At 36.8% G+C, this 20,259-nt stretch overlaps 1 protein-coding gene across 10 annotated transcripts in view; it reads left to right on the top strand.

Annotated features, from left to right (window-relative positions):
* The window catches only part of Abi1 (abl interactor 1), a 94,367-nt gene extending 74,598 nt beyond the window's left edge, over positions 1 to 19,769 (top strand). For 2 of the 10 annotated variants that reach the window (XM_021654580.2, XM_021654578.2), the window contains 5 exons: positions 3,353 to 3,453; positions 7,530 to 7,703; positions 10,794 to 10,880; positions 15,153 to 15,338; positions 18,932 to 19,769. In XM_021654580.2, coding sequence (XP_021510255.1) covers positions 3,353 to 3,453; positions 7,530 to 7,703; positions 10,794 to 10,880; positions 15,153 to 15,338; positions 18,932 to 19,107 — 724 coding nt within the window. In that variant the 3' untranslated portion in view covers positions 19,108 to 19,769. Of the gene's footprint in view, positions 1 to 3,352; positions 3,454 to 7,526; positions 7,704 to 10,793; positions 10,881 to 15,152; positions 15,339 to 18,931 lie in introns of all 10 variants that reach the window. The other 8 variants (XM_021654579.2, XM_021654577.2, XM_021654583.2 and 5 more) reach the window with 4 other exon arrangements.
* The last annotated feature ends 490 nt before the right edge of the window (positions 19,770 to 20,259 follow it).

Here is a 20,259-nt window from a genome sequence, read left to right on the forward strand (position 1 = left end):
AACAGAGTTCATGATAGAGGCAGCCCCTGCTCCCCCTTCACTCTGAGGTCCACTCTGAGCTGCCGATAAGCCACATCTGAGCAGGGGTCTAGGTCTTCTCCATGCACAGTCCTTGGTTGGTGCATCAGTCTCTGCAGGACCCCCTGGTCTCAGATCCTTTAGCTTTGTTGGTCTCCTGTCCCCTCCATGTCCCTCTTATCCCCACCCTGCCCTCTGCGCAAAGTTTGGCTGTGAGTCTCAGCATCTGCCTTGATTCCCTTTTGGGTGGATCTTTTCAGAGGACTCTCTGTAGTAGACTCCCATCCTGTTTCCTCTCTTCCACTGCTTTTGGTGTCTATCCTGTTTGCCATTCTGAATGAGATTTAAGCATCCTCCCTAGAGTCCTCCTTAGTGTTTAGCTTCTTTAGGTCTGTAGATGGCTGTCCTATATTTATGGTTAATATCTGCTTATAAGTGAGTATATACCATGCTACTCTGGGTTACCTCACTCAGGATGGTCTTTTCTTGTTTCATCCATTTGTCTGCAAATTTCATGATTTCCTTGTGTTTAATAGCTAAATAGTATTCCGTTGTGTAGATGTATCACAATTTCTTTATCCATTCCTCCATTGAGAGACATCTAGAGGTATCTCCATCCCCGATCTCAAGCTGTACTGTAGAGAAACAGTAATAAAAACTGCATAGTATTGGCATAGAAACAGACTGGTTGCTAAATGGGTTTGAATTGAAGACCCAGAAATAAACCCACACACCTATGGACACCTGATTTTCAACAGGGATGCCAAAACCATACAATGGCAAACCATACATCTTCAACAAATGGTGCTGGTCTAACTGGAAATCCCCATGTAGAAACATGTAAATAGACCTGTATCTATCACCCTGCACAAAATTAAAGTCCAAGTGGATCAAAGATCTCAACCTAAAACCAGACACACTAAATCTGTTAGAAGAAAAAATTGGGGAAGAGCCTCAAACTCTTTGGCACAAGGAATAATTTCCTGAACAGAATATCAACAGCTCAGGCTCTAAGATATACAATTAATAATAAACGGGACCTCATGAAATTGAAAAGCGTCTGTAAAGCAAAGGACACTGCCAACCAAACAAAATGACAGCCTACAGACTGGGAAAGATTTTCACCAACCCTACATCTGATAGATGGCTAATATCCACAATATGTAAAGAACTCAAGAAATCAGACACCAACAAACCAAATAATCCAATTAAAAATTGGGATACAGAGCTAAGCAGAGAATTCTTAACAGAGGAATATCAAATGAATGGCAGAGAAACACTTAAGAAATACTCAACATCCTTAGTCATCTGAGAAATGCAAATCAGAATGACCCTGAGGTTTCACCTTATACCCATCAGAATGGCTAAGATAAAAAAACTCAAGTGACAACACATGTTGGAGAGGATATGGAGAAAGGGGAACCCTTTTCCAGCTATTAAAAAAAAAGTTAGTTCATTGGCAAAAATTGGGCTGTTGCTTGCCACCTCTTTTCTTTATGTTAGATAAAAGCACTGAAGTCAGTAAATGCAGAAGAGTTTAAGTGTGCAAATATCCCTATGTCTGACACAAAGCTGAGTAGATTTTCTGGCTTGAATGACTGAGGATTTCATTTTTAAGCCAGCTTGTTCTATTGGTGGCTCTTCTTATTACAGTGTGATAATCCAATAATAAATTAAGCATTGGTGACAAAAATAAAAATCTTAACCCAGGCACTATAGATCTTTGCCTTGTTGGGTTTATGGGCATATTGAGCAAGCAATATTGCTTTTAAAATACAGTGTGAGCCAGGCAGTGTGTCATGTACTTGAAAGGCTCGTAGCTGGAGGGTCCTTTGGGATTAGAACCTTGACACTAGCCTGGGCAACATAGCGGCAGCTGTGCTCAACAGCCGTTATACTCAGCTATAAGGACAGATCCTTGGCTTGGAGGAACTTCAGTAAAGTTTCTCAGTAGCAGCTATTCTATGCACTGAAAACCACCTACCTTTAAAATGTTTTCCCTTGTTATGCTCATTGTCTTAGTTACTCTTCTGTTGCTGTGAAGGGACACCATGGTCACAGCAACTGTTATAAAAGGAAGCATTTAGTGCTTCTTTCAGTTTCAGTGGCTTAGTCTGTTATCATGGCAGGAAGCATGGTGGCATGCAGGCAGACATGGTACTCGAGAAGTAGCTGAAAGTTCTACATTCAGATCCATAGGCAGCAGGAAGAGACTGTTGAAGCCACAGAGCCCACTTCCCAGTGACACAGTTCTCCAGTAAGGCCAAACCTACTATTCCTTCTCAAGTAGTGATACTCCCTGGGGTCTAAGCTCAAGTATGTGAGCCTATGGGGACTATTCTTTTTCAAACCACACAATCCTTATATAGTATATTTTGTATTTGTTTGTTTGCTTGCTTTTGAGGCAAGGTGTAACTCTGTAGCCCAGGCTGGCCTGAAACTTGGTTATGCAGACCATGCCTCAAACTTGTAGAGATCCACTTGCCTCTGCCTTCTCAGGGCTGGGTTTAAAGGAAGGTGTGTGCCCTCGTACCCAGTTTGTTTGTGTTTTGAAAACATGGCTTTGATATATAGTCCAAACTGACCTAGAAGTTGTGATACTCCTTCATCAGCCTCCTAAATGCAGGGATTACATAGGTGTGTGACACCATGCCCATTTTACTTTTCTTTGAGATGGGTAGAATTTTAATGCTGATTTTTAGACAAGGATTACTCATCCCCCCCATTTCATTTCCAATATCTTGTACATTTCATTTTGTTTCATAAGTTATACTAATTTTTGAGGCTGTTTTTTCATGTTCTGCTATTAAGTTTTGTGATGGTATTGTTCACTGTTCTTTTCAGAGAAAGAAGGAGGGGAAGACAGGATCCTCATTATGTACCTCAGGTGGTTTTAGACTCAAGAACCTGTAGCTTTTGTCAGTGTTGATGTTGTTGCAACTACAACAGGCTCTTTACTCTTAATCACAGGCGTTAAATGGACACTTGTAAGCTACTGTACTATGAGATTTCACTGTTCATACATTTTTAAAACTTATTATTAGTACCGTTTTAAGGCAAGGTCTCATTATGTGGTCCTGTCTGGCCTTGAACTCATAAAGATCCCCCTGCCCTCGAAGAGCTAGGATTAAAACAGTCAGGTAGAGCTTTGAGTACTGTGCTAGTTTATTGGTCTCAGAGCTTTAGAAGAATAGTGAAACACAAGAACCATTTTAAGTATTAGGGTAAAGATTTATAACCAACATAAGATGAGTGTTTAGTAGCCTCTGTTTGTGATTTAAAAATTTTTTAAATTAGATTGTAAAAATGATTTTTCAAATGCTTCTCTTTGTAGTGGAAGTAGTGGAGGAAGTGGAAGTCGAGAAAACAGTGGAAGCAGTAGTATTGGCATTCCCATTGCTGTGCCTACACCATCACCTCCCACTGCTGGCCCAGGTATGTTAGTATGCGATGTTTGCTAACTTTGTTATGGATGAAATTATTTATTAGATTGTGCTTATAACTTTGCTATAATAAAGACTAGAAACCAATAATAATATTTTTAGATTCATTTTCACAAAATTGTTGGGGTTTTACCAGCTGTATGTGTGGTACAGAGAAATAGCTTTGTTAAGTCAGTTTTTGGCCATTTTGCTTTAGTAGTACTTGTCTTTTTATAGTTAAGAATGATGTTTATTATTTCAAAAGCAAATTATATTGTATGATATTTTATTCAGAAGGTCAGTATTGCTAAATGAATATATTTGTGACTTTCCTATTTATGTGTGAGATTCATCATCTATTTTAGTGAAATGTGGTGATTATAAGATGAAATTTAAAAATAGGGAAATAAATTTATTTTACCTTTTAAGAAAGTATTTAAGGTATTTTGGGAGAACATTCAGCTAATCCTTTAGAATTTAGTCAGTAAAATGTAGACTTTTTGAGATTGGTTACTTCTCTGTAGCCCAGGCTGCCAGAAAGGAAGACTCTTTACAGTATTAAAAAGCACACATTTGAAAGGTAATCATAATGAAAAAAATTAGAGGAAAATATTCTTAGCTTTTCAAATATATTCTTGAAGGGAGATGATCTGGATCTAATCACAGGCTCATTTTGTGGTTACTACATTTATAAACTCAAGGGCCTTTTTACCTAGGAAAATTCTTTTTTTGAGTGTGTTTTACATATGGATGTTTCTTTTTCTGTTTGTCTTTTGTCCATTATGTTGTACTTCCCTCCCATTTTGGAACTTTTAGTTCTGATTTCTTACACTCTGACCTCAGTCATCAACTGTTGTGTTGGAAATCATTTGTGTCTTGCTTCTTGGAGCCCTGTGTCTCCCAGTGATCCCTGCTGAGACTGCGTGGGCATTGGGGAGCCATGAGATATATTTTACATATCTTCAATAAGCTTCTGTAGCTGGTAGATTGCAAGTTGTTACAATTTATATCATAGATGGTAATGCTAAAATTAAAGAATTAAATGTAGTTATTACTAATTTTTTCTGGTGAAAGACAGTTGAAATTAACACTAGGAAAACACAGAGTACTCTTTACTACAGTAAGGCATGGTCCTATGTATGGTTTGTAGCCAGCTTCATGGGGGTTTTATTATTTATTTAGATTGAGGAAAACTAGCAGTTATTGTTCAAAAATTATTTTAAATCAACAGTGCTACTGGTGTCCTTTCAGTGTATTTGGAACTCTGTCTTGCATACAGCCAATCCGAGGGCTAGGATGAAGGTGGAAACAGGGAGCGGAACATGGAAAATGGAGTGTGATGGGATGCTCTGATGCTGTTCTTTGGGATCATTCCTTAAAAATTTTTGATGTAGCCTAGGTTTTAAGATAGCCGAGAATGCTATGAAATAACTTTCTTAATAGGATGCATTAAAATAGTTTTCAAGTTGGGAAGGACTATACTGAGGAGCTCACATCCCAAATCCCATTGTCAGTGATTGATTAAATAAATCGGAATGAGGTGAAGCTATGTTATATAAATGAAGATTTATTGGGAGCAGAAAGGGAGGGGGGGGAAAGGAGGCTTGTGCTGGCGGCGGGGGGGGGGGGAGAGCAGGAAGGGGGGAAGGGTGAAAAACGGGCTGTAGAACCAAGATGTCTGGACTATATAGGGAAGGGCCTCAGGGAAAGAAGCCCTGCCTCTGGGAAAGAAGGCCCGCCCCTAGGTAAAGGGCAGGGTGTGGCAGCCATACTCTGCAGCAGGTAGGGACTTGGAGGCAGAAGTAGGGGGTCTCTGTTGTACAGAGAAACACTGTCTTCAAAAACAAAATCAAAATTCTGCATTCAGTTTAGAAGTATACAGTTTGGATAAGAATATTGAGATGTCTCATGAGAACTGAATTCAATTTAGGTAAAATAAATGACATTTTTACATATGCTGAGGAAAAGGTGGAGAGGTAAGAGATGGACGGAGATAATAAAAAAAAACTGTAGATGCAGAAGTTATTGAAAGAAAGTCTGTGAAAATAAAGTGCTTTCCAGCCTACTTAATAACTGGAAAATGATCATTGAAACCACAATGAAAGGCTATGTTTTAAAAATGATTTATTTATTCATATATTTTATGTATATGAGTGCTCTGTCTTCATAAACACCGGAACAGGCAATCGATACCGTGATAGGTGGTTGTGAGCCACCATGTGGTTGATGGGAATTGAACTGAGGACCTCTGGTGCTCTTAGCCACTGAGCCATTTCTCCAACTGAGATTCTGTTAAAAATAGCACCTAAGTACTTAATAACAGTAATTATTAACAGTTGTTACAAAAATCAGAAAACTACACCAGTTTACATTTTATTGTTTCAATTGTTACTTAACCTGGGTTATTTAGCCAGATAGAATTTGCTTATCACTGGATAAGCAAAAATGTAAACATCCTTATGTGCCAATCTTGAAGGGGGTTTGTGGACGCAGATAATATGTTGCTGGTGGAGGTTGTTAATGTGCTCGCTTTACAAAAAACTCCACTGTTGCCTAGTCAAGTTAAACCAGCATCTTTGTCAGTTTCAGTTTTACATATTAGCCTCAGAGTGCTAATTCTCAAAATACAAGTTCTTTAAAAGGTCTCTTCATAGGTTTTTGAGGTCAAAACTATATTCATTATTTATCTTTTTCATTCTGTTAGAACTTTTTTCTAGAGGTTCCATGAAGTTGTTGTGAACTTGTATATTAATGCACTGTAAAGCTGTGACAGTTTAAATTTGAATATGGTTGTTATTTATAACCCACTCCAAGGACAGCTTTGGGGTCCTCTTAATTTTTAATTTTTTAAAAAAATATTTATTTTATTGTGTATACAATGTTTTGCCTGCATATACACCTGAATGCCAGAAGAGGGCACCAGATTTCATTATAGATGGTTATGAGCCACCATGTGGTTGTTGGGAATTGAACTCAGAACCTCTGGGAGAGGAAGCAGTGCTCTGAGCCATTGCTCCAGCCCTTAATATTTAATTTTTAAGAGTGGACTAAAAGACAAAAGCATTTGCTACCCACTTATTTAGAGCACTGACTTTCAGAGCAGGAGGCCCAAATTGGTCATCAACATGGAGGAGAAACTAGGTCGAAATTTCAGTGCTTATAACCCATCCTAGACCTACTTTGTTAAAAACTCTGAAGAGAACACAGAAATCCACATTACAACAAACTCTTAAGCTTCATCAGTGCTGAAGCTTGAGACCAGCTGTCCTAGGGAAATTCAGGAACTATGTTTAGCAATACCCATTCATAAGAAGTAATATTTTTAGTACCTAAGTACTTAATAACAGTAATTATTAACAGTTAGAAAAATCAGAAAACTATCCCAGTTTACATTTTATTGTTTCAATTATTACTTAACCTGGGTTATTTAGCCAGATAGAATTTTGAATTGTGTTCTGAAACTTGGCTGTGGAGAGGAAGTTGTTTGTATAAAGCAGTTATGAATGACAAGTAGCTAACAGCTGGTGCATTACCTCAGACTATCTGTGGTACTTATTTTATTGGAGAGAGTTTACATATAAAAAATTCTGTACAGTTGTCCTTCGTTTCCTCAGATGATTGATTCTTGGACACCTCCACCCCCAAAAGATACAAAATCCTTATAGATACTCAAATTTCTTATAAAAATGGCATGGTAGTTGCAGATAACTTTCACATGTGTTCCTTACTGTATATTTCATATTATCTCTAGGTTACTTATACTGATACAGTGTAAGTGGTCTGAGTGTGCATTGTCAAGGAAAAACTCTGAAAATGCACATTTAGATTACAGGTAGCAATAGGGAAACAGAATGTGGGATTGTGTTATTGCAAAGGTTTAACAATGCCCCATATCCACTTTTGTAGCTCTTCACACTCGCTGACCTCTTGTTTAGAAACTTTAGAAGTAGAGCTAATTTGGTTTTCATCTTCCTATTTCTTTATTTTGTGCTCTGGGCTTTACAAGGTAGTAAGAGTCCCCTCCCCCCCCCGCCACTTCGGGTGTTTGTAATGCTTTGTTGGTTGCCTTTGACTAATGCTTTTCAGCAGCCCCTGGCGCAGCTCCTGGTTCCCAGTATGGCACAATGACCAGGCAGATTTCTCGACACAACTCTACCACTTCTTCGACATCTTCTGGTGGATATAGACGAACTCCCTCTGTGACTGCCCAGTTCTCTGCTCAGCCTCATGTTAATGGAGGTCCACTTTATTCTCAAAATTCAAGTAAGCTTGTGTTTTGCAGGCATACAGCAATGGTGGAGCTCCTTTTGAACAAAATTATTTGAAACTGTTATTTTTGATTGTGATAGACAACAATTTAAGCCATGCTATTTTATGCTTATTGTTGTTTAGAATGTTAATCCTTGAATAACCACCTTGAAAGTAACTGCTTATTACTTGTTTCCAAGGTTCACTTGAGTATACTTCATCTACCAAAATTCAACAGATGCTTTAATGTGCTACTAGTATTACTACAGTATAATTTGAACTAGAGAACAAAACAATCTTAAATTTTATCAGCATGATTTTGATGGTTTAGTAATGATACAACAACACAAACATAGTCAAAGATTTTTTTTTTAATTTAATAAAAAGAAATTGCTGGCTATCACTTCTAAGGTAGTGACATCTCTTGAAATGCTTTCAATTGAAAACATTTACAATGCCTGCTTACGTTCTCTGTCTGAATAATTCTAACACATGGGAAGTATTTTCTTTTGATTTCTTTCTGTGCACTTCAAATTGCACATCTCAATACTAAATACAGCGATTGCTTAAAAGCTTTTACAGCGTTCAAAAATAGACTTAGAATTAGAAAGAATAGGTTTGGATATCTAAGGATAGTCATTGAGTTCACGTTCCCTGTTAAGATGCTGAATCCAAGTTTTAAAAAGCCTGTTGTCTGGTATTTGTTTTTCTCACGAAGTTACTGGGTGTGCACTGACAATTTTTCAGTGTTTCTTGAACTGAATGCTCCATGAAATAATGACTACTCTGAATTTGCCTGGGACTTTGCTTGGTTCTTTTTATTTATATTTCATGTATACTTTTCTTTCTTTTTTGTTTGTTTGTTTTTTGGTTGACTTTTTGGTTGGCTTTACTCTGTAGCTCTAACTGGCCTGGTGCTGCCTAACTCATACTGGCCTTGAACTTGCAGCCCTCCTGCTTGTTGGGATTACAGGCACATGACTAGAAGCTGTTGGTATTTTGTTTAAATTTTTGAGTTACAGAGTGATTAGGTTACAGCAAATTGAAATCACTTTGGCATAAATGTCTGTATTCATGGAGAACCCCAGATTTATACAAGTTTTTTCCAGACTAGAATTTTCATTGAGGCTACAATGAAATATTAGACTACTGTCCATTATTTTACCTAACACTCCCCCTTAATGTTACCGAATAGTAGCTTAGTAGCAATAGTAATGTCTGACTGTTTCACAACTCAATCATTTATCCCACTAGGGTCTTCTTTTAATACAGGCTGTTTTGGAACTCTGGAGGTCAGGCTAGCCTTGAATTCAGAGATCAACCTGCCTCTGCCTCCTGAGGTCTGGGTTTAAAGGCATATGCCATCATGATGAATTAGTTGTTTATCCCACTAGTTTCATGAACTTTCTTTCCGTTTTTTTCTGCCTTTTTAGATCTCATTTTTATGTTCATTATCTCTCTTCCCCCACTTTGTCTTCTAGTTTATTCTCAAATTGGGTTTTTATTTCACCAGTCCACACTTGTCTAGTTTAACTCACAAATGTTTGTGGGAACTTCCTCGTGAAGTCTGCATTCTTTTTGATGCCAGAAAGCAAATTTAGCCTCAGGTATCAGGCATATTTTGTCTCACTCAGGTATCCTGTGTGAGCCGCTGGTGCTGCTTTACTTATTCGTGGCCGTGTTTAGTGTTGCGATGTGCTTGTTTTCCTCTCAGTGCATATGCTGGTGATGGGCATCTTCATAGCTCATCTCTTTCTTCTCCCACAACTAACAAGCATGATTACTCACCAAGGGTTCTTTCTGGAAATTATTTTGGCAAATGGAAGGCCTTTTTGTTTGTTTTTGTTTGTTTTAACATCATTACTATCTAAGCCTTTAACTAGTCTTCTTTGTAACAATGACACAAAAGTTTCTGGTGAACTGAAAGCTAATTTTAGAACTGTAGGAAATGGTGAACTGAATGCTATTTTTAGATCTGCAGGAAATACCAGTGCATTTATAGTTCACTAATTTTTAACTTGGAACCTCTTTCATGTTTTTATGCTTACCAGCTTTATTGGAAACCAATAAAGTTGTTTTTCTTGCTTAGTGTAACATCACTTACTTGTAGACAGTGGGAAGCCAAGTCTTTCCATTTAAACTGCTGACTTGTTCTGAGTCATCTTCAGCAATTACTGTCTTGTTAGTGAGACAAAGTAAAGAAGTCTTTGCTTCTAATTTGTCCGTCTTTCATACATTAGGTAGTCACATGAACATTTGATATCGATTTCCTATAAAGTATCACCTGAAAGTTTATACATGTTTTAAGCCAGCCACTATCTCATTAGACATTAATATAATGCAAATAATTGTACATTTTAATAGATTAGAGATTACCTTTCCTTTTTCAGTATCCATAAAAAGACCATCTTTGTTGACTTCCCCTGAGAAACTGAATAATCTCAAGGTACATGGAACATTCTTGTCCCTTAGTAAGTTTAGGGCTGATTTCTTACAAATAAAGCTGCCAACTTAAAAAGTAACAAAATCTTATTTTAGAAGTGTAGAAGTATGTAAATTTAGACATATAAGGAATTTCTTTAAAGGAAACTCATGATTTATATTGTTTATCAGTGTATTTATACCTGTAATCAACAGCTATTATGCATATATTTGGTTTCATGGTTATAAACATTACCTTAAAGGTAGATAAATCTGTTAGTTTGTAGAGTTACCGCAAAAACAGTATTTTGGAAGGATCTGTAGGTATTTAATTGCGACATATTTTAGAAGTCTTTCTTTAGAGTTTGAAAAACAGTGCACTAAAATGTTATAGTAAATTAAAAAGTTTCCCCAAATAATGTAATGTTAGGTTAAAAGGAAGTGTATTTGTTACTTTATGCACTTACCCATGTGGCTGAGGACAACTTGGCCTTAGGTTCTGTGGGGACAAGAACTTGAAGAGGGTAGCAGGGTTTGTTTGTTTGTTTTTGTTTTGTTTGTTTTCATTTGCAGACTGTTCTTGGCATACTTATTTATGTTTGTGGTCCTTGTAACTGACTTCTGCTTTTTGTTTGTTTCCTTTTCTTTATCTGTTTTATTACCCACACTGTGTCTTGCTGCCAGTTTCTATTGCCCCACCTCCTCCCCCTATGCCTCAGTTGACTCCACAGATTCCTCTCACAGGCTTCGTGGCCAGGGTGCAGGAAAACAGTAAGTCTGGAAACACAGCTGTCAGAGGTTAGAGGCTGTCTCCTCTAGCATGCATGGCTGATGAGTCACCTTTTCCTTCTTACTGAGAAGCTAATCTTACCTTAAAGAATAGGTACAGATGTGTGTACTGAAACTGAAGAGCACGGGCTTCAGTTCTTTTCTCTTGTGTGCATGACTACTGACCCATATCAATTTCAAATCTGCAGTTGTCTTAAATATTTAGATGATCTGAGACATGAGATTGGTTAGTTGAATATTTTTAAGCAAGGAATACTGAAAAACAAGAATGCAAATTTTAAGGAAATCCCTAATAGTTATTGGGAGAATTAGAATACATTTTGCAGCTGGGTATGGTGGTGCATGCATATAATCCTGAACCCTTGGAAGGCTGAGTTAGGAGATCTTCATGTTGAGATCTCATCTTCAAGTGAGATCTTCATCTCACTTCATTAGGTGAGACCTTGTCTTTAAAACAAAACAAAACAAACCCCCAAGCCAAAACAACAGTGAAAACAATGTACTCTTAACAGATTTGTTGAGATATAATTATTCTCTACATTTATTAGGAAATTGACAGTGCCCCTACTCCTTCCTTTGGTAGCACAGTATTTTTAGAAAGGGCCAGTGAAATGAAGTGGATGAAGACCCTTGTCATGAGCCATGACAATCTGAATTCAAACCCCAGATCCCACATGGTGGAGAGAAAGAATTTACTCCTGTGAGTCGTTCTCTGATTTCCACACATATACAAGATGAATAAACATAAAAAAATAATGGGAGAATGAGTGTAGATTCAAATCTATATGAAGCTTCGTTACTAAGAATGGATCTTGGGGACTAGAGATACAGCTCAGTGGTTAAGAGCACTTGTTGCTCTTGCAGAGGACCACAGTTCAGTTCCCAGCACCCAAACAGCAGCTCACAACAGTCTATAACCCCAGTTCCAGAGAATCCAGTACTGTGGGCTCTGCACTCATGTAATACATGTAGGCAAAACACTGATCTACATAAAAATAAAAAAATCCTGAATTTCCAAGAATAAGCAAATCACATGCACGTTGTCCATCTGAGGGGCTGCTGAGAAAGGTGATGTTTGTCTTGTGCCCTGGCCAATAAGTGAGTGATGCTGGTCCCTGAGGTCATATTCCAGGTATGAAACTGTCAATTTTCTTAAAGCTTTATTTTAGTGAAGATTAGGTTTAGTAATTTACATTAAATGTATATTTATGTATATATAATATGTTAATATCATATGCATGCTTAATTTAGGTAGACATTATCATTGCTGATAACCTTTGAGGTTACAGAAGATCCTACATGTCCAGAGTGGCTATTGTGTGGCAAATGAAAAATACAGTTGCTTGATTATTCAGAGTCAAACATTGAAGTTAAGATAGTTCTAATTTACTTTAGGGAATCTCCCTAAATATAAATTTCAGAATTGTTTAAGTAATGAGCAACTGCTTGAGCAGCCCATTCTTCAGGAAAATATATTGGTTGCAAATTTTTTGTCTGTTTTGGCTGGCTCTTACATTGATTCTTTCATTTCCTTCCTTCCACCAAGTGAATAATGTTTTTCAGTGTGAAATGCTAGGTTCTGGTAAGGATTCAAACAGTTTAAGACAGTCTTTTTTTTTTTTTTTTTCATAAGATAAGGGGCTTATTGTAAATACAGATTTAGAATTTTGAAATTTCTGAGTGTAAGACTTTTTACTATTCAGTTTAAAAATCTTATGTTCAGGTATTTTAAATTAAATGAATTATAGGTATTTAAAATAAGTGATAAGGGCAAATCATTAGTTACTGTTGCTCCCTTCTCCATTTTTGATGTTCTTGGCAGTTGTATCTAGGGCCTGTACATCCTAGTTAAGCTGCCCTCAGACTGAGCTACGTTCTCAGTGCCTGGGTTGGACTCTCCTGTACACTGAGCTGACCTTGCAGCAGGGCCCTCAGCCTCCTGAGTGCTGGGACGGAGGTGTGCTCACCGTGCCCAGGGATGCTGCTGTTTCAGAGATTAGAAACAGCAAATAATTTCTAGGAAATAATTCTAGGAGCCATTGGACATCAACTTTGTGGGTCTAGAAATTATTGACTAATTGGTAACTGGAAAAAAACAAAACCCAGTATTCTTTTGCATTATTGCTAAAGAGACACCTTGACACAACTACTTCTATTTTTTTTTTTGCAGCACATGATGTTAAGCTTATTATTCTTACTCCACTGATATTCCAAGTTTTCTTTCCAAGATTTTTTAAGAAAGTTAAAATTGAGAAATTGTGTATCTGCACTCTAAATATTTTATAAGTACTCATATTTTATGTGTTTTTTAAATGCCAGTGTTCTAGTACTCAGAAGAAGTGACAATAAATAGATGTAGCTGTAACCTAAGATATGAGCCCCTAATCACTTATGACTTTCATTAGTAACATCAGAAAGGCTTTTGGATGAAACATGCATAATGTTAGGTATTAGGGCAAAAGGTTGGATAAATCAGACCTTACCATGAAATTGAAGGTAGGCTGATGTATAACTTCATGGCAGTTGAGTGGAAATCTTCAACTAGTTCATTGTAGGAATGAACAGTGACAGCTGCCTCAGGACTCCAACAAACATGTAATGCATACACAAAGCCAGTTAAGGGTATGTGCTGTGGTTGTTTGATGTCAGCAGGGTCGCACCCGTTCTCCTCCACATCAGAAAGCTTTATGGAGGAGATAGGCAGAGGTAGGCATAAGTAGATCCGTGCATGTGGTAGACAGCCCGACTGCTGACCTGTTTTTATCACTGAGTGAGCATCACCCCGTGAAAATTACTTTTATTGCCTTTTTCATCTCAAGGATAAAAGTAAAAATCACAGAATTGAAGCAGCAGTGAAGTAGGATTATTTATTGTCTGCCAGCTTCAATCTTGGCTAAATTTTCAACATACTGTCCAAAGTCAGGAAGAATAACCTTTAAAACCTACACCAATGTATATAAGTACATTTTCCTTTTTACTCTCTCTCTTTAAAAAAAAAAAAAAAAAACAACAAAAAACAAACAAACAAAAAAAAAACAACAAAAAAAAGCAAGAGCCTCTTTATGTAGCTATGGATGGCCTAGAAGTAGCTGTGTAGACCACGCTGGCCTTGAATCCACAGAGATCCACCAGACCCACCAGCTTCTGACTCCCAAGTGCTGGGATTAAAGGCATGCACCACCTTTCCTGATTTTTTCCCCTTTCCCTTAAACTTTTGACAGATTTGTGGAGTAGAAGGTTGAGCATTAGTTGTGTTAGCTTTGAATTTCTTAGTCCTAGGAGCATTGGAGGCCCAGTAGGTGTAGTTCTGGCCCCACACAGCCATTCCACTGTTAACATTTCAGTCCTTTACAGCACGTGCACACACCTAGAATCTGAAGTGTGATTCATTTTATTGTTTGTTTATTTTTGTTTATTTTAAAATTACTGCATCTTCAATATTTTATGTTTAAATCTTAATTGTGCTTACGTTAGAAATTGGATCTTTAGGATCTGCTCCCATCTCATGCATTGTTTTATTAGCCATAATGCACAATCTTAGTTTCCTTTCTACATTAACATTTGATTATCAATATAACATTCTTTTAAATATACTTAATGCAATTTTCTAGTTGGTAATTATTTTTTGTTTTTGTTAAAATTGTAGTAAGAATAGAAAACAAGCAAACAAAACCCTACACAAAGATGCAAACCTGACCTGATACTAGCAACTTGGCTTTTCTCTCCATTAAAACAAACAAACAAAAAATATGTTCACTTAAAATGTAGTTTCTACAGCACTAAAGCTATTAAAAGCCAAAACTGAGGGTATGATATCCATAGTAAAAACTATCAAACCTCTAATGTTAGATTTTAAAAAAATTCTATATATTTTTTATTCACATTATATCCTGGTTGTAGCTAATGTAAGATGTTTAATGCTATTCCAAATGACAGAGTTTCGTTAGGTAGCCAGGCCTATTAGAGCTTTGTTTTTTACCTGAGTCTTATGATAAGGAAACTTCTTTACTCCTGTAATTCTTGTGAAAGTAGATACTATATTCTAACCTCTTGCATTCATTAATTTTTAGTACCGATTTTGCTTAATTTAGCTCATTTTATTATTTCAGAATTATGCTAAAAAGCAGTATAAATGTTAACACACCCAGCTTTTATTTCTAATCACTGCATGTCTTATATAGTGCATGCTATATTGTTAAATTCTGTTAATTTTAAATTTTTCCTTAAGACTGATTACTTGTCTGATCCTTTTAGTTGCTGACAGCCCAACTCCACCACCTCCTCCTCCACCAGATGACATTCCCATGTTTGATGACTCGCCACCTCCTCCACCACCTCCTCCGGTGGACTACGAAGATGAGGAAGCTGCAGTAGTTCAATATAGTGACCCATATGCAGATGGGGATCCTGCATGGGCTCCCAAGAACTATATTGAGAAAGGTGGGGCACTGTTACCATGGATCCCTCCAGTTTTATTACTTACCAGTCAAGATGATAACCCTTACTTAATCCTGACACTTTTATGTTCTTCAGGAGTATGAAAAGAATGCTTTATTAAAATTGTTAGATGTACGTTTTCAAATTGTGTGCTTCTAGCATCAGATTAACTTGCTTGTGTGTGTTTTATAGATCAAACAGTTAAGGCACAAAACTGAGTCTTTGCTGAGGTTATAAGTAATTAGTGATTGTAAATATTTCCTCTGACACCACATTTTCTTTTGCCTCTCCTCTCTCCTTTCCCTCTAGTCTCTCTCTCTTATGTTTTTAATCAAGGGCAGGTATAGTGTAGAGTTTGCAGGCTATATTGGCTCAATTGGTTTCTGGCTTAGAGTTGGACATTGATATATGTGAGTAGATATAGCCGTGTTCAGTAAAACTTTTATTTAAAAAAATTGGCAGTGGGGGCTGGAGAGATGTCCTAGAGTTGAGGGTATTTCTTGCACTTGCAGGTTGAGTTTCCAGCACCCACATGGTGGCTCACACCAGTCTATAACAACAGTTCTAGGGGATCTGGTGCCTTCTTCTGACTCCCAGCACCAGGCACACATTTGTACATACAGATACACAGACAAAACACTCATCCACAGAAAGTAAAATTTTAAATACGTAAATCTAAAAAAAATGAATGGCGATGGTTTAGATTTCCCACAGGGCTATTACTACTTTTTAGTGTAAATCAAGTTAATATTTAACAGACTTTAAGCCAGGCATGATGGTATATACCTGAAATCATAGCACCCAGGAGGATCATTGTAAAGTTCACCGTAGCCTGTTCTACATAGAGATTATACCATCCTTTTGCCATGGGCAAAGAAAAGAGTTCATAGGATTATTGTCATAAGGATTCTGTTGCTGTGGTAGAACAACATGATTGAAATCAACGTGGGAAAAAGGAGTTTGCTTCTTATAGTTTAGAGAATTCGGGACAGGAACCTAACATTATGGAGGAGTGCTGCTTAGTGGCTTGCTTTTTTAAGCTTGCTCAGCCTGCTTTCTTATGGCATCCAGCATTGCCTGCCCAGGAGTAGCAACAACTGCAATGGGGCACTGCCACCCACCTCAATCAGGTGGCAGTCAAGAAAAATGCACCACAGATTTAGAGGCCAATCTTATGGAGACATTTTCTCAGTTAAGATCCCCTCTTCCCAGATAGATTTATGGCTTGTGTCAGGTTATTGAGTGCACTTATATTTAAAAATACCACTTTTGTAAGGACAACATAATGAAGCCTGTTTAACCTGGATCAGTAATTGGACATAACTATTCCAAAAGCCTAGTTTTTGTTGATAACTCAATTTTAGTCTAATGTATGCTAATGTGTTTCTATTCTAATAGACTTGAATTCCAGAGAGCCTTTACAATATATATAGAAGGGAGAGTTTGATCCTTTATCTTGATTAGTTCCTGGAGAATAGAGTCAACATCAAATCATTATTAATGGTTAAGTCATGGTAAGATTAATTATATGAGGGAGTATGCGCATTGAGACAAGACCCTTACACTTAAAGGAAACTAGAAAACAACAGCAGTACTTTTCAGAGGCATCTGCATAAGATGAACTAAGAACACGAGAAGACTTGAATGCTTTGGGCCTTTGTCAGTCAGTATAAGTCAGTCTGTACCACTGAATCTCACTCACCTCCTGTGAGTCTACAAGAATGTTATCAAAGTTACGTTATCTATGGAAGTTTTCTTAATAGTTGTCGATTTTTTGCAGTCACTTCATCCTTTTAGCTAGTTACTTAGCCTTTCTTTCTTTCTCTCTTTTTCTCTTTCTTTATTTTATTTTTATTTTTTTTAAAGACAGGGTTTCTCTGTGTAGCCGTGGCTGTCCTGTACTTGCTTTATAAGAAAGACCAGGCTGGCCTCAAACTCACAGAGATCCACCTGCCTCTGCCTCCATGAGCGCTGGAATTACAGGTGCACACCACTGAGCCGAGCTAGCCAGATATTTCTTATAATATTTGATTATATTTCTTTTGTGTATTTTAAAGCTTTGATCACTATTGATAACATAATCATTGTAGTGTGACTTTGTTGTAGAGCTAAAATGGAAGGAAATGGTTTTGTTGAATCCACTTCCTACAGTGTAGTAGACACTGCCTATTTAACTTAACAAATGATGGCAGTCGATCACAACTTCAAGTCATTCCCTGTTTCACTCTTTTAGAGTTATTAAGGAGACAGGCCATGTTTTTTTAGAGGAAAAATAATTCTGGACTACCATAAGTGTATTAAAAATCTAGATTTCAAGAAAAAAAAGAGACTGCCTACGAATAAATAAAGTAAATAAAATATCACATGTGTGTGTATCATTCACATATAGTAGAAAATTACATAATTTTAGAATTAGTTATTAAAAAATGGATTTAAGGGAATATTTAAATTCATAAACTAACAATATAAAAAGTAGTGCATATAAGTTGCTTTCCCTTTCTATAACAATGGAAAGATAAAATATGTTAACTGCAAAGGTGTATCTTAAACTTTGTGTCACAGTTGCTGGGTTTTCCCTTACTTTTGCCATCTTTAAAAACAAAACTTAAGATGAGCAGAAATTTTTTTTTAATTTTAAAATCTTGAATTTATCCCCATCAGTTAACATGGGATTTTGAATAAGTGGATTTATTTCCCATTAAATGTGTGGTGCGCTCAAATTAGACATCTTGAGTTGTTACCTGGTTTACTGAATGGCTCTGTAGCTTTGTGTATAATGCATTTATAAAATGGCACTTTGCTTAGATACTCCATGTATATTTTTCTGAATCAATAGAAATACTGAACAAGCTCCAAATTCTGTTGGAGTACAGACTGATGATAATCCTAGCTCTTGGGGTGTTGAGGCAAAACCAAAACTCTGAGACCAGTCTAAGCTAAATAGTAAGATCTTGTCTCAGAGAACCAAAACAAAACTAAAACCACCTAAGTTCAAGGATTTTAAAATTGTTACTTCTTTTATTTTATGGGGGAGTATATATGCCACTTGTGTTTATGAAGATCAGAGTTCTCTTCTACGATGGAGGCCTCTAGGGGTCAAATTCAGATCATTACGCTTGGCAGCAAGTGCCTTTACAAGCTAAGTCATCTCACTGGTCCTCTGATGTTTCTTAACGAGATTTAGTAGAACCCAGTGCCGCCTTTAATTTAGTGTGATCATAATTGTCACTCTGACCATAGTAGCAGGCTAGTGATTTACAGACTTGGTTGGTCACTTACTTACACTGATAGAAAAATACCAGCTGGGTGGTAGTGGTGGTGCATGTCTTGAATAACAGCACTCAGGAGGCAGAGGTAGACAGATTTCTGTGAGTTTGAGGCCAGCCTGGTTTATAGAGCATGTTCCAGAATAGCCAGGGCTATATGGGGAAACCTTGTCTAGAAAAAATTTAAAAAAAATGAAAGGAAGGAATGAAAGAAGGAAAGAAAGTTAAGTCCTCCTAGGTTTTCCTATACTATAGATTTATTTGGCATTACATTTTAAAATTCAAATGTTGGAGATAGTTCTCACATGTCATACTTTGTTTCCTCCACAGTTGTTGCAATATATGATTATACAAAAGACAAGGATGATGAGCTGTCCTTTAAAGAGGGTGCAATCATCTATGTCATAAAGAAGAATGATGATGGCTGGTTTGAAGGAGTTTGCAATCGAGTGACTGGACTCTTCCCTGGGAACTATGTTGAATCAATCATGCACTATACTGATTAGTGTTTTTTCTTTTATTTCTTTTGCTTTCTTTTCATGTAGGTTATTACTCCATTGTACTGTGGGACTGTATGGTTAACAGAATTGTTTTAATGTTTAAAATGTGCCCATATTTTCAGGACATGTTTTACCGGTATATTTGGGTGTCTACCTGTAAGCATAAATTTTGGAAGCAGTTCAAATATTGCTGAACAGCAATTCATACCGGAAACTGCCTGTAATTGATTATGCATATGTACTCACATATTGATAGTTTATGACCAGCCTAAATATTCTGGGAATGTGGATTATTCTGTTTAACAAATCATGGTTCAGTATGCACCATTACATGTTTCAGTGCAGCGTGGTCACTAACATCATGTCAGACTAATAGGAAAATCAGAAAAGTTCAGTGCTGGTGCTGGTCAGACTTTTGGTTTCAATTCTCATTTAAAAAAAAATACTGTGTTTAAAGCATGCATAAAATTTTATGTATTGAAATATACTTAACAATTCAAGATGCTTCCAATTTGTGTAACACTTATCTGGAGTACTCATACTTGAGTCTCTTAAGTTCTCCGTGAAATGAAAGATTATCTGTAATGTTGTAATTTGTATCTAAGTTTTTTAATGGGTAAAATTTGCATTATAAATTTTTCCATTCATAAATATATAAGTGAACCAAAGGATTTTGCTCTCTCCTTTACTGGTTTGCTTTAAACATGTGTGTTTGAGCATATGCAGGCACACCCCACCCCACCCCCCGCCAAAAAAAAAAAAAAAACCCAAAAAGATTTATTGTAGAATTATGGTTCTATTTTCTCAATGCATTAGCCTGAAGATATTTTTAGCCTTATCTTAATGTGTCCAAACAGCAATGTGACAGAATTTTGCAGATTTTGGAGCTAAACAGTGTGTCAAAGTAAGCATATGATATTCTGTGTGTAAGAATCAGAAGGAATGCCACACTAGTCCTTTGGTCTTAATGAAACTGAATTTACACTGGTTCAGTGAAAGGAAAATCTTTTAAATATTGTAAACACGGATGCAGTTTGTGTATTAATCCATTACCTGGGACTAGCAACATAAAATTTTACAGTAATTGGAAAAGAAAGTAGGCCATGTATTAATTTGGAAACAGGTAACAAGCAGGTTTGTATTGTAACTGAAATGCAA

Source organism: Meriones unguiculatus, chromosome 7 (genome assembly GCF_030254825.1).
Source record: "Meriones unguiculatus strain TT.TT164.6M chromosome 7, Bangor_MerUng_6.1, whole genome shotgun sequence".
Taxonomy (NCBI): domain Eukaryota; kingdom Metazoa; phylum Chordata; class Mammalia; order Rodentia; family Muridae; genus Meriones; species Meriones unguiculatus.